Source organism: Neopsephotus bourkii, unplaced genomic scaffold, assembly GCF_033783945.1.
Source record: "Neopsephotus bourkii isolate Nb327-2 ecotype Australia unplaced genomic scaffold, CSIRO-AGI_Nbou_v1 NB_659, whole genome shotgun sequence".
Lineage (NCBI taxonomy): Eukaryota > Metazoa > Chordata > Aves > Psittaciformes > Psittacidae > Neopsephotus > Neopsephotus bourkii.
The window spans coordinates 4,305,374-4,319,808 of NW_026901158.1; the positions used below are offsets into that span (position 1 = coordinate 4,305,374).

Here is a 14,435-nt window from a genome sequence, read left to right on the forward strand (position 1 = left end):
ATATCACTGGGACTAGGCGCTTACGTGGGAACCATGGGAATGGAAAGCATGAATCTCTACAGCCTGAAAGGGAAGCTGAGTCCTCTGGAACATGGGCTCAGAGATCCAGTAGAGGATTTTCTGATTTAGAGACACTGCTAATCAGGATGGCCATTTAACTCAGGAGATCTTAGTGTATACTAATTGCAATAGATACTAGGTCTTCATGTGTGGAAATAACTTTACGTGTATAGTGTGATTGATACGGAAGTGGCTGCTTGCGCAGTTTAACTCACATGTGGAGATCATCTTAAGCTCTGGGCCCATGTTTTTTCATGGTATCCGTTAATTTCAGAATCTTATGCGTATACTGTAATTTCACCTCTTATCTCTGTGAAGTAGAGGACAGCCACTCTAAATACTTCACTCCTTTAATTTCAGCTGTGGCTGAGATGGGAGTTTGGATGATCTATTTATTCAAAGATAGGTCCTTTAAGAGCTTTCTTTCCTAAAATGCTCTTTTGTGTATTTTAGAAACTTCATCTTAACCATTAAGGTGTCTTAAAGGAGATACCAAAAGCATTCCCAGTAGAGTAAAATAACTGCACAGGTTATAATTTTTAGCCACTCCTTAAAATACACACATTCTTAGTGCAAGGGAGCTGTCTCAGGAAAATAAAATTGAATTTGTAGCTCCTTTCTCCCTCCAAATTAGAAATTATTTCAGATTGAGATTATTTTTTTTAATGTAGCAGGTTAAGGATGAAGCTGTACAATGCTTCTGAATGCTAATGGGAAAATAATTGTATTTCTGTGCATTCTGCTAAGAAAAAAAATCCCTCTTTGCTTGTGGGCACATATATTTTATTTCAAAATTAAATAAATTAATTAAGGGCTGAATAAAAATAAGTATTATATAGCAATACCAGAAATAATAAGTTCTGTCATTTTGCTAATCCTCCTCTCCCAGGGATAGCAAAGAATGAATTTACATTAGTAAACACTAACAAGAATTCATTACTGCCCTCACAAGAGGTTTGGGGAAAATGAAATAACATAGTGTATTGAAGAGGAAAGATGGGCAAGGGATTCTTGCAGTCTTGCTACAGAGGTACAGCCAGGTTAATGCAGAGGAAGGATTCTCACACTGTGATTGACTACGTTCCATTTCAAGAAAATCACATTTAAAAAGAGTTTGTTTAATCAATAGCAGACAGTGTTAGAGCTGGAATAGCAGTTAGAACTTCAACATTTTTCATTGCATTTATAGTTAGGTACCAAGTAAACTTAGTTGTTCTTTGGGCAAGGAATCATGCAAGTGGTATTATCACAGAATATCCTGGAACCAAAGGCAGGCCGGGAGCAATGCTGTGTTCAAATCATTAGTAGTCAAAATGAAACTAGTGCCATAAAATCTTGAGGGCATGCCTCATATATTCTTAAAATGCTTTCCCTAGGGACTGATTTCAGTGTGGTTTTCCTTCTTGTGGACACAATTGATTGCATACAATTAGTCATTTAAGATATGCCAGCAGGGTATGTTGTGGTGTCATAAAAAGACTCAAAATCCAGCTTATTCAAAGCTAACTCATTATTGAATTATTGAGGCTGCCCACTGTCTGTTCTATTCTAGTTATGGTTGACTAACTCAGATCTCTTCTTGGGTTTAGGATTAACAAACATTCTTTGTGTTTCCTGTATGGCTGTTCATGTGTACAACATGTACTTCAAGAGCCCAGGCAATTACATTATTTACCGCAGAAGGCTACTCAGTGCATTCCTATTTTCTGTATTTTCTAGTGTTTGCTGTCTCTTAAAGACCTTATCTCCTGCTTTATCGAACTTGTCAGTTTTGTATATGGTGATTTATTGTGCTTAATGAAGGTAGCAGAGTTATATTTGAGCCCATTAATTTTGTAATTGCCAGTACATTCTCGTCTACAGTTGGTGCACACTGAATACTGAAAAGTCTCTTTTCAGTGGGAAGGTCAGCAACCTGATTGCTTTCTGTCATAAACATAGAGCTGTTCTTTGGACAACCACTCTGAAATGCACATCCTTTTTCTTTAGGATATTGTGGTTTCCACTGAATGCTGGGCAATTATTGCTAACTATACTCGGGCAGAAAATTACACAGTCTGAGACCAGTCCACTGGTCACTAACTTCAGTTTGTTTAAACCTTGATCAGAAGTTTAGCACAGGCCATTTGGAGTAAGAGGTGAGTGTAGTGGCCAGAACACTTCCATAGGCAGCAAAATAACTTGAATCCATTCAGTTTGACTCCTTCTGAAATGTTGTGAAGAGCTTGGTCCTCCCCTTCTAGTAATTCAGGCTGTGGACAAATGATGAATATGTAGATAGCCTGTCATAGACCTCACGGTCATGATGAAGACCTTGATGCAGTATTCATGTCCTCGGGTTGCTGTAGTTCTGAGGAGGGCTAGATGGCCTTCTCTACCTGTCTCATTGAAAACATGGGCATGCATTAATTTAAGGGTCCATCTGCAGGATCTCTGTTCACCATTTTAAAGGTGTCTGTCAGAATTTGATACCTTGAGAGAGGAAAAAAATGCAGAAAGCATATTCCCCTAAATATCCCTGGTGTTTGCCCCTTGAGATGTTTGGATTTGATTAATGAAAATAGAAGCAGAAGCTATTTGGTGTTGGGGGCATCACAAAAATAGGAACGGTCATTAGTCAGTTGAAAAGGAATTTGCATGCCACTGTTCAATTTGCTGTGTTCTCATGCTGCAATAGCATGGAGTGATCACTAATTAATATATCTGTTTGCAAGGCTGCAATAAATGGAGCCAAGAAAAAAGAGACGACAGGAAAACAGCATGAAGAGCTAGGGGGAGAAAAAACCCCCACTTCCAAACCAGTAAGATTCTGCTTTTCAGCTGGGAGAACTGCTATTAGTTTGGGTAATTGTTTTTTCTACCAAAATGAAGATTCAGGTGGCAAGGAGAGCTGATTTGTGGAAGACAGAGAACACTGCACTGCTTGCAGCCTGTTAGAGCTGAACACACACAATCTGTGTTGTTTTTTCCCCTTTCTTTTTCTATTTTTTAAGTAGTAATATCTGAAGTGGTCCCCAATGGCAGCTTGTATGTAGGGGGTAAAATCTGGAATTCCCTAATTTCTCCTATTTTCTAATAAAAACTATTACTGTACAAATGTAGATTATTTTTCCCCATTATTTTAAATTGGAATGGTTTTAAAGGGGTGCTTTTTGGTGGAACCTCTGAAAGTTGGGGTCCCCTGGTGATTGTGATCACAGACTCACTGAAAGCACTTGGGGTTGTTGGGGTTTTTTACATCAAATTAATATTCTCGTCACTCAGTGTGAAGTACAGACTTGACAATAGAGCAGCTTCGTCTTTGTTAAAAACTTGCAAAGAGTTTCAGAGTTGAAAGGCTGAGTAAATCTTTATATCTGAGGAGGTAAGCTTAGTGTTATTTCTTGTTTTTAACAGCGCTGTACTGGCGAGCTGCAAGCTGTCTGAACATTGCAGAGAGACCCTTTGGGAGCTCCATTGGTTTTCAGCAAGTCTTTGCATGCAGTGTGTTTGTACTAGCTGAAGACAGCGCATGGCTCTCTAAATAATTTACAAGTTGATTAATAGACTCACATGGGTATAATTAGAAGAGGGAGAGACAGCAGCTCCAGTAACGGGTACAGTGCTTGGGGGAACTAGAGACTTTATTTTTTTTAAAGAAACTTTCTAGGGTGCTGGGCGTTTGAAGATAAGTTGGGAAGAGCTCAGTGCCTCTTCTCTTTTGAAGTGGAAATAGGACAGTTTGAATCCGTCGAGTTTAATTTTTCACAAGCTTTAGGGGCCCTGCAGTGCAACTCCCTTTTTATTATTGAAAAAAACTCTCCATTTTTCTTTCATTTTTCACACACATGCACACACACACACAGAGCCCAAACAGTAGCTAATAAACAAATTGATTTTCTACTTTATTTAAGATAGTTTTATAACGGTGCTATATGTTCAGCTATATGTACACCTCCATTACAAATATACTGTGTAAAGTTATGGAGATATTTATGAATGCACTATAATTTATGATTTTTAAGAAACCTTCACCTCTGTTTGACAATGCTTTTGAAGTAGCTCCGTTTTTCAAGTCAAACTTTTGACTTTTCCTCTGGGACTGCTACAAAGGTTTTCTTATGGAAAATAGGTAGCAGTCTTTTTTCCTACTAAGAGAAAATTGGTGGTCAAGAGAACAAAATAAAATTTAGGTTTTTTTTCCTCTTTTAATTAAAGATGCAAGGTTGTAGAATAGGAAGTTTTACATGAAGGCAGAGAGGGAGTCAGTTGTCAACTTCTTTCCTGAATTTCACTTTTTTGTGTTTTGAATCATTAAATATGATAAATTAGATCCCCTTTTCCTTTATTTGAAAATCTAGAATATATTTTTCTTTACGCATCGTACAACAATCAAGATTGGCATGTCTGGCTGGCAGATATTCAAGGCTGAAGCAAGTCTTGGGAGACTCAGTCTACAAAGCCAATTTTAAAGCCTTAAATGGGCCATCCCATTTAAGAGTAAAAACAAAACAGCAAAAACCCAACACCCTGGAAGCCAGAGCAGACAAAATCAGTGTGATTTTATTTAAGAGTCTAGTGCAGTTGTTTCCTGGAGCAACTGCGATAAGAAGTCAGCCAGTGGGTATTGGCCTCCTTATATAGATTTTGCCAGTCTTCTGGTTTTGCAGCTCTATTCACTGTTAACTTTACTGGAGTATCAATAGTCCAGTATTAGGCATCCATTGTACTATACAGTGCCGCTGAGATCTGGTGATTTGTGTGAGGAAGGGGGTATAACAGGTTGTAAGTTAAAAGGTCTTGAATGCTCACCGTGGCTTTGGCTCTACTTTGGGTATCATATGCACAGAATCAGGTTCCTGTATGAAACAGACTTTTTTTTAATGACAGAACATTTAATAAATCTTGGGTGTCACTTCACATATTTGAATGTCCTATTAATGTGATTGGTAGGTGTTCAGGAGGAACAGCAAGGGGAGACTCCCAAGTACTGGGGATTCAGACCATGTCCTGGCCCCAGGCCTTGCTACTGAGGACAGCAAACCCCTCATCATCCTCCCTTCTCACTACATGGGGAATGCCAAGATGGGTTTCACTGTGTTATCAGACCAAATTTATTCATTTTTGTAATCTTATCACTGTTAAAAAGGGGTTTGTAGGACAAATTCTGCCTGTCAGAAGGCCTGTGTTCTTCAGTAGGCCTGAACTAGGTTAGAAATAAGGAGGAAAATGGGGAACGTGGTTGATAATGGAACTGATGTGTTACATGGGTTGCTGTCTTGAGTCTAGTGCTATTCTCCCTGCAGAAGCTGGAGTAGTAAAAAGAAATAGTGCACATACAGATTTTGTTACTACTTTTAGAAACTTTCGGGTTGGAAGCATCCCTGTGAGGTAATTCAGAGTAGCTGTTGTCTGGCGGGTGGGAAAGCTGAGGCAGAAACCAAGTTGAACTTGAGCTGCACCGCAGTAAGTGAGTGAGGGTGGATGGGAACCTAGGTGTGTGAAGCCTGACTCTGGTATTAATCTCTGCACCACTCCTGTGTCACTGGTACCTGGGCATTAGGCAGCTACCCACAGACACTGAAAACATCCCAGAGGCCTTTTAGTGGGGGAAAAAAATGCTTTTTGTGTTTGTATGCTGAATAACCAGTTTGGGCTCAATTTCCGTTGCTAGATCTGAAGATGCCACTGACAGGTGTAAGGGGCTGGAATCTTACCTAGTCACTGAATGGGATCAGGTGTAGATTCCTGGATTTCTGACTTAATAACTGTGGGAGAAAGCAAGATGTGCTCCTTTCATGGGTGTTTCTGAAGGTCTTCGTTTATCACCTATCATTTGATCTATGATTTGAAAGGTACCTGTTGCAAAAATGTCATCACTTCCTCTTTAATGCAGCTAATTTCTATTTTAAATTACTAAAAACTCCATAAAATAAGAGGTTCTGGTATATTTGAAGACAAAAAATATAAAATGTAGAAAGAAAATATGTTACCATACTATTTATTTTAGTGTATTAAAATAATCATTTCAGTTCCTGCAGGCACCTATTCTCGGCAGTGCTGTAGATGTAAAATTAGTGGCATCACATCTCGATGTCAATTTGCCATTTGATGAGGTGACTGACCGGGATTTACTGTTCCTTGACAACGCTACGTTACTGGAGGGGTTTTCCACGCCGCCTCTTCACCTGCCGGCTCCGCGCTGGCTTCGGGACCCAGAGCGCCAGCAAGGGCCGCGAGGTCTTACTTAGGGTACTTAAGGAGAGCTTAAATCATGTCCGTGAATGAATCACGCCGAGGTTTCAGCCGTTCACAGCCCCGGTACCGGGCGCCGCCGCCCCGCGCTGCCCGCCGCCCCCGGCAGGTGGCGGTAGAGAACAAGGGAGCTGGGCCGGCCGGGCGGGGCTCCCCCCGCACCTCGGTGCTTGGGGTATAAACCGGCCTGTACCCCCCAAAGCGAGAGATACCGGGGTGAGGGTTTATTGCCTACAGCAGGCTGTGCGCTGTGGAGCGGGACAGCAGCCCGTGGTCACGAGTCTGACGTGTTGGCAGGGTTAGATTCAAATATCGATTGACCTATGGGATGGATGGTAAATCACTGCTGAATCATTCTTCGACACATTAAAACCCAATTGATAATTGTTACCGTCTCTGAGGACTTTAATGTGGGTGAGAAAATAGAACACTTCTCTAAAAGATCTAAATAAAATGACCTGTTGTGTGTAACCCAGAGTTTATAGAGCAATAAAATAAGCAAATCTCACGCTTTGCTAAATTTAGGATTGACAGGACAATCCAGGGAAGTAGCCTTTGGCGCTAGTTTATACTCAGGGCAAGATGTTAACTGTCAAGTTCTGGAATCAAGCCTCAGGCATCTGAATTAACTGTGAAAGTCTGCAGACCTAGCCTAAAAAAATTCTTCAAGAGAAGGGTAAAGGATAAATGGACAATATTGTCTAAAGGACCTGAAACTTTTTGCAGCACAAAGCTGCAAATGCAGATGCATTTATGCTGGACTTAAAATTGAGCTTTTATAGGTTTGGAGAAGTGAGTCAGTGCCCTTCAGAGTCAGTTTTAAGGGGTAATATATGGAGGAGGAATCAATTTAAATATGATAATCGTATAGCTTGGAGCACTGACAGCACTGAAGCTATTGGAGAATAGTGCCCTGTAATTCTCCCAAGTATGTGCCTTTAACGTTCTGTTACTTTTGTCTGGAGCAGATGGCATGATTTTGTAACTGATTGCCTGATTCGGTTTTCTATTAGTCCTGCAGATCTATCGGTTGGGTAAGAGCTAATGGGCCACACTCCTATGAGTTTCATGAGGAATTGCTTTTCCTAAGGAGTACCTTCTACCTCTGAAAACCTTTGAAGCTCTGGGAAGTAAATTTATTTTTTAAATGGTCTGATGATTGACAGCCCTGGAGATAGAAAATCCCTATGTGTCCACGCAGCAGTTCCAGTATGAACAGCAGCACTTTAAGCCTCTGTTGCCTGTCCCCTGCCTGATCATAGACATGAATTGATTAGATCACTTCTTAGGTCCACAGCTGCTAATTCAGCTGTGTAGTCTAGACCATTAACATGGTTGAGACAGACCGGGAGATAAAGGAGTTTTGGTGTGTGGTATCAATGTTAGGCAAAGATGTAGGCATGAATGAATTGCATTTCTATATGGAGCTGGCCTCATTCTGCCACATACACCATTTCTGAGGTTCACCATGACCGTGGTCCACAGTTCTGTATGGTGCTGTCAGCACAGGGCATCACCGTAGCTCAGCAGCTCTGCAGCATTTTGTCTGAGGGGCGAATTTTACTCCGGCACCTTCATTTCTCGCCTTAATAGAGATGTGCTTCCACATTACCTAATCTGGATATCTCTTTGTAGCGCATTGTAATTTTTACAAGAAACTTATCTTTGGACTTCTCTAATGATAAAGTAAAATATCTCTAGAGTCTCATTCCCCCAACTTTCAGAGTTGGAAACTCACACAAGCTTATGTTGAAAAGGAATTGATTATTCAAAGCTCTTGTGCTTCATAATCTACTTAAAACATGTAGATTGACTGTCTCATCAGAAAAGCTCTAAATTTTACTTTGCTATATAGCCCACTGGGTCATGTGCTTAAGGCCAGGAGACCTCTGGCTAGTTACTTACAGACCGTGTGCCCCTCCAATTACAGGTTATTAATTTGCCTTACATTCAAGAGACAGTTCCACATGAGTGAAAAGGAATACCATACTGCAGAGTTCTTCATTACCTACTCTGTCTGTACTGCAGCAAAATAAGAATAATACTGATTTCTTTCTTCCTTCTTGCTTCCTTTTTTTATCCCCCTCTGGTCTGTGGAAGATGTTTTACAGTTTTAATGCAGCTGTTTTAAGTGTGACTATTCCTGTTCAAGGGCAGCTGATGTACTTTGTAATGCCATTGAACAGCCAACAAGCTATGTTCCCCTATTGTGTTGAAGTGATAGGTATGTTTGCTAATCAAGAGGAGAGCAGAGCTTGCTGTCTGACTTGTTTATGTTTTATTTCTCACCATCAAGCTTTAGAGGGAGGCACAGAAAATATGTAAGCATCTATATTATTCAGTGATGTATATACGTACATGAGCATACAAACAATCTTAAGTATATTGCTGGTATCTTCTAGTCAGTCATCACTGAAATTAGCAGGGTGTCAGGGTTAGAACACATCCCCAGTATTACTCAAGATACCTCAGACCTGACATGTCATTAGATAAACTACTAATTCATTGCCACTTCATCTTGATTGTTTTCTTCCTGTCTTGTGATTGTTTCAGTTTTGCTCAAAAATAGTGACCAAATTGGAGAATTTTGATCATAAGGATTCACAGAAGGCCTGTGGGAAGTGATCACACAGAGGAGATGCTGCCTAGTTCCCATCACAAGTCCTTTTTAATTTTCTTGTAGGCTGTAATGTTTCTACTTCCCATATGCAGGATTGAAGCAGTTTGGCCCCTGGAACTGGAGAATCTCCTATGATCTGCTGGAAGCTCAACAGTACAGCCTACCGCTTATTTCTCTGTGCCATTCCTGGGGCTTTCAGCCTCTGCCTCTGATTCCCTGTTCAGCTCACAGGGATGTCGGCTCTGGCAGAATACCACTTCAGTGCAGTTTCACTCAGGGGTTTGTAGGGTTTTTATCCCAGTCCATCGCAAAACTGTTTTAAGCATTCTGAAAATGTTTCCAGAAAAACAAAACAAACAACCCAAACCAAACATGTAATTTGTCATCCTTGTAAATCTATGTTAATAATTCCAGTAGGAATCATGATAAAATAACATGCAGCAATACAGAAAGTTTAGTGCTGCAGCCAGAGACTCAGTAGTACAGGAATATTGCGCTGGTCTTTGTATGGAATACATCTTGGGGAAAGAGAAGGTGGGATTTTATTTTCTTTTTTCCTACTAGGATGTCTTGGATTTGAATTAGTTCTTGTAACCTGGAGGGTGGGGAGAACAACTGCCCTGTAAACATCACTGAAATTCTCCTGTTACCCCCTCTATGCCTGCCTGCAGCTCAGGTCTTAGATAAGTATCATCTGTCTAATAACGTTTCTGCCTGCTGCTGCGCTATTGTATAGTTAATTTTATGAATCCTATTTTTAATGGAATGCCTAGTTTTGCATTGTCATTTTGCTCTCTGTCAAGTGTCTGGTTTTATTCCATCCCTTTTTTCTTTCAGCAGATGGAGAATATTCATCCCCTTAACCTGTTCTTTTTTTTTATCATGTGAAGTAGATATCCTCAATTAATACACTAATCTGTTTTCTAATTAATTCCCTGTGGTTTTCCTCCCTTTTTGCTGGTACATTGAATCCTGAGCGCAATTCTGTAAACTCAGTAATTTGATTATTTAAAGGAGAAGTAATGAATTTCATGCTAGAGGTGTAGGTCATTAGGAAATGTTAAATTTCAGGAAGCAAGTGGATTCTATCATTGTGGTTTAAAACCTTCTTGTACTCAGGGTATAAATGTGCACTGCTAATAATATACTCGGCTAAAATACAGGCACATTCCTGTCAGCTAGTCCTAAAGCGAATTGCATTGTTAGAAATCTGACACTTTTACTCTCCTACAAGCAATTGTTGTTGTATTTTTGTATGCAGATGTGATGGCAGAGTGAGTATCAAAACATCAACATTCCATGATGTGGATTTATGTAGCATTTTTTATCACTTGTTTCCAGTAGAGGCAACAGTGTATAAGACATACTGTACAAATAAAGAGAAAGGACTCTCGTTGCTGCTTGCAAATTGTTTAGTCTGCTTCTTTGGGAAGTAGCTTGAGGTGATTTTGCTGACCTTTCTTTGGGGTTATTTAACACTAAGCCCAGCACATTGCAAGAGTCCTTGGAAATTTTATAGTCGCTCTTGGTGAACTGGAACATTCAATTCTTCTGTAAAAAAAAATAAAATAAAATTACAAGATACGCAAGTTTAAGTGTCTGATTGAAATATTTCAGTGAAAATATGCAGGATGCCTCCTTACCATTATGTCCCATGAAATAGTGTTTTAAAAGCTGCATAGTAATTGGAACCTCAGTTAGCATCATGCTGGTGATCTCTCTTGCCCTAAAGAAAAATAATAATAAAGAAAACTTTTATCTCTAAAATTAGGAGCCATCAATGCAGTAATTACACTACTTGAAATACATTTCAGAAATGTATTTTCAGTTGTAAAAGCTTCAAGCCTTTGGGCAAATGGAAGAAGTATTGCACCCACCCTGCTGTGGCAGAGCCATTGTCATCTGTGAAGTTAAATACAGACTGCTACAAAAATTTCTTTCCTGTTTTAGGGCTTCTTTTTCACAAGTCAAGTCATTATTTTTGCATTTTGATAAGATTGTGTCACACACTTCACTGTGACATCAACCCAGCAGGGCTGAAAGGAAAAACTACATTGCAGATTTTTGTAGGCATCAGTTTTTACCAAATACTTTGCTTTAGTCCTGCAATTCTTTACGAGTTTGGGGGTTCCATGGTAGCACTGTAAAGATGCAAAAGTCAACAGTAACTCCTCTCTCCAAAGTCTATCAATCATAAATGGGAATAACTCTTTGTGTTTTAGTTCCTGTAGCAGTCTAACCAGAAAAAGTAGCATGTATCTTCCTTAATTGCAGACTCAGCATACAAAATAAAAATTATCTTTTGAATTCTTTGCAGTCCCAGACAAGCTTGTGATGAAGATCCTGACGGAACGCCTAAGTGCGCCAGACTGCATGACCAATGGATGGGTGCTTTATGGCTTCCCAAAAGATGTGGAGCAGGGAGAACAACTGCAAGAATCTCATTTTGTTCCAAACAGGTAAGATATACATTTAGTAATCACAACATTACACATATGAAAAATTTGTTTATGGAAAGATACTGATCTTTATTGGCATTGTATAAGCTGTTGCGTCTTACTTATTACTGCCTTAGCTAGAAAAGGGGTCTTGCTCCTGGAGAGTAGGAAATGGAGCACTGGCCTTACAAATCCTCCAGATGGCCAAACTGTGGGAGAGAAAAGAGGTTTGTTATTCTGGTTATTTGTTTGAGTCGCCTCTAAAGGCAAAGCATAAGAAATGGATTAGAGTTTGGATTATATCAGAAGGTGTATTTTATTTGCAGCAGGAGAGGGATCTACATCTTCTTTCTTTAGAGTTGGCATAATGTCATAGAAATATATTAGTATTGTGAGGAGCTCATTATGAGACATTTGGGTTTTGTGAAATAATTAAAAACAACATGAGAATTATATTTTATTTGAGCTATAATGAAATGTTCAGAAATGTAATGCAAGAGAAATGAGCATCAAAAGATAACTGTTATGAGTGTCAGGCAGATAAAATAGGGTTACTCTTTACAACTGGTTCAAAGGTGCTGAGGTTTTGAGATGCTGGTGGACTCATCAAAGCTGACAGGCTTTTCCATTCCCCTTCCAATGGTTCCTGGTTCAGTCCATACCGCTGGCTGACACAGCTTCCATTCCAAAGGCATACATTGGAAATTTGTAGTCTTTTATGCTTCCAGGAAGTTATTCTTACTTAAAAACTCATAGTGGAAAAGGTGTTTTACCCACATAAGTGTTTAAATTGGCAAAGTTACTCCTGTGTCTTTTGTGTGGCTGCCCTCAGTCCCCTCCCATATACAGGGCATAGTGGAAAGATGTAAAAGGGTAAGACTGAGTTGGAGGGAGAAGAGAGGAGAGTGAAAAGGGAGGGAGTTAGCAGCAGTCATGGTATCAAGTTTTGAAAATGAAAGTATGTGAAAACAGCAGTGGCTTGCTTTATTAAAAGTGATGCAGTACATATCTTAAGCAAGAATCCATTTAATGAAAAAAGGGAAAAGGAATCTTGAAATGTTACTTATCAGTTAAGTAACATTTCCCATGGATTATTCCTCATATGCATTCAGAAGATAGGTCCTGAGTCCCTAAACATGTATCTGAGAGCACTGTGAATACTCAAATGAGTGCCAGCTGTGCCTTTACAGGATCAAGACCTCATCAAGTGAAGAAGAGCAACTCATAAAATTGTATGTGTGGAAATTAGGCACTGAGCCGGTTGCTCAGCTTCCGTTTTCTTTAAAGAGCTCTGCATACCCATATGAGTTAAGAATTTGGCCCCTCCAATTTTCTACAGGGGTTGAAGTAAGGGACAAAAATAGACATCATGCTATCTGATTGATTTTGGAGCTGGTATTTTCCAGGCAACTGAAGTAGTAGGTATATAAGGGAGAGAGGGTGATTATAAACAAAAGGACATATTGCAGCATAGGATAGCAGGGCAGTAATTCAGTTTCAGTTGTGATGCTAGTTATAAAACACTATCTGCAGAGGTGGTGTTTCTGACATCAGGAGAAAAACCTGATAGAATTATAGCCTTGAAATCAATCTGGGAATAGGATGCAGAAATCTATAAATCAGACACAGAGCAATCTACAAAGTCTCATTTTTAGGAAGGCTCTGTTGATGAAATTAGATTAAAATAAATTTACATATATATCAAGTTTATTATTAAAATCTAGTCACATCAGTAAACAAAATTATTTGTGAAAGAGTATGTTACTCTGTGTTTTGAACTCAAAGTAGACCTCTTTGGCTGATCAGAACCCAGAGTTATTGTCTGCTTGTCAAGTCACAAATCTATTCCTTAGAGCTAATAAATGGTTAGTGTTCAAATACTATGTTTTATCTGACTCCCACCTCATAAAGCTAGTACACATAATACTAAATTATACAGCATTGAGCAGGATCAGTCTCCTGACTCCTCCATCTTATGGAAAGAAAAACAAACCTAGTAATTGATGGTAGAAAAGAAGGAAAATAAAGTTATTTGAAAACAAACAAAATGGGCTATAAAGTTTGTTAAAATGTAATAATAAAAAAACTTATACAGCATCAGCCACTGCACCCAAAGAACTACCCTGGAACAAAAAGGAAAATAATTCATTTTTCCACTGAAAAAGTAAGGTACAGGGGTTTCTTTAAATTAGAATTTTCAGTAGAGCAAAGGTTTGCTTACAGCCTGATGCAGGAAAACCTGCCTTATCAGACAAAACCTGTCTACCAAAAGACTGCTCTTTCTGTACTCAGAGAAGACATGTATCGCTTTCTATGTTCCTCCCTATGAAGCAGTTACTGCTTAAGTGGACAGGATCCTAATCGCATTGAACTGTGGCAGCCTTTAGGGCAACTAAGAAGCTGAATCTATTAGTGGACTCTCAGCTATCTGGTAAAAGAACACCATTAACCACTTAGTGCCTACAGTAAGTGGGAATTCAAATCCAATTACAGGTTGGCATCTGAAGCTCAGATAGCTTTTTTAATTGTCGATGCTTGAGCAACAGTAAGAAATATATAGTAAAACCATAGATAGTTCTAATATACTGAAAAGTTCTATTTGGTATCTACCAAAATATTTCTTACCCCTTCTGCTCTCTCCCAAACTTACAGTTAAAATAAGACTCAGCAGCGGCAGTATCATCTGTTCAGTATCTCTTGTCATTAGCTTTAGCTAGTTTTTGACCAGCTGAGTGCTGGTTCCAGGCCAGTTGAAGGCAATCAGTAGTTTAAGAACTCCCTGAGCTAGAGGGTCATCTGGACAACTGTCTAATAGCCCATTTTGCTTGACTTTACAGTCTCTTTTTCAACACTGTCCTTTTGGCCTCCACCATATATCATATGGAAAGGAGTTTCACTTTTTCGCTGACTGTCATATGAAAAAACTTCACAGTGTTTTTTCTGGGTTCCTTTCTTCTACGGAGAAACAGGTATAAGCATACCCTGTTCATGTCTCCTAACACTCCTGATTTTATAAGCTGCTTGTGTGTGACTGTTCAGTCATCTCTGTCCCAGGCAAAGAACTTGGATCTGTTTATCCTTTA

General features: G+C 39.4%; 1 protein-coding gene across 4 annotated transcripts in view; it reads left to right on the forward strand.

The window, feature by feature from the left end:
- AK8 (adenylate kinase 8) overlaps positions 1 to 14,435 on the forward strand; it is a 65,077-nt gene that overhangs the window by 28,992 nt on the left and 21,650 nt on the right. For all 4 annotated transcript variants that reach the window (XM_061352697.1, XM_061352699.1, XM_061352696.1 and 1 more), the window contains exon 11: positions 11,232 to 11,373. In XM_061352697.1, coding sequence (XP_061208681.1) covers positions 11,232 to 11,373 — 142 coding nt within the window. The remainder of the gene's footprint in view (positions 1 to 11,231; positions 11,374 to 14,435) is intronic.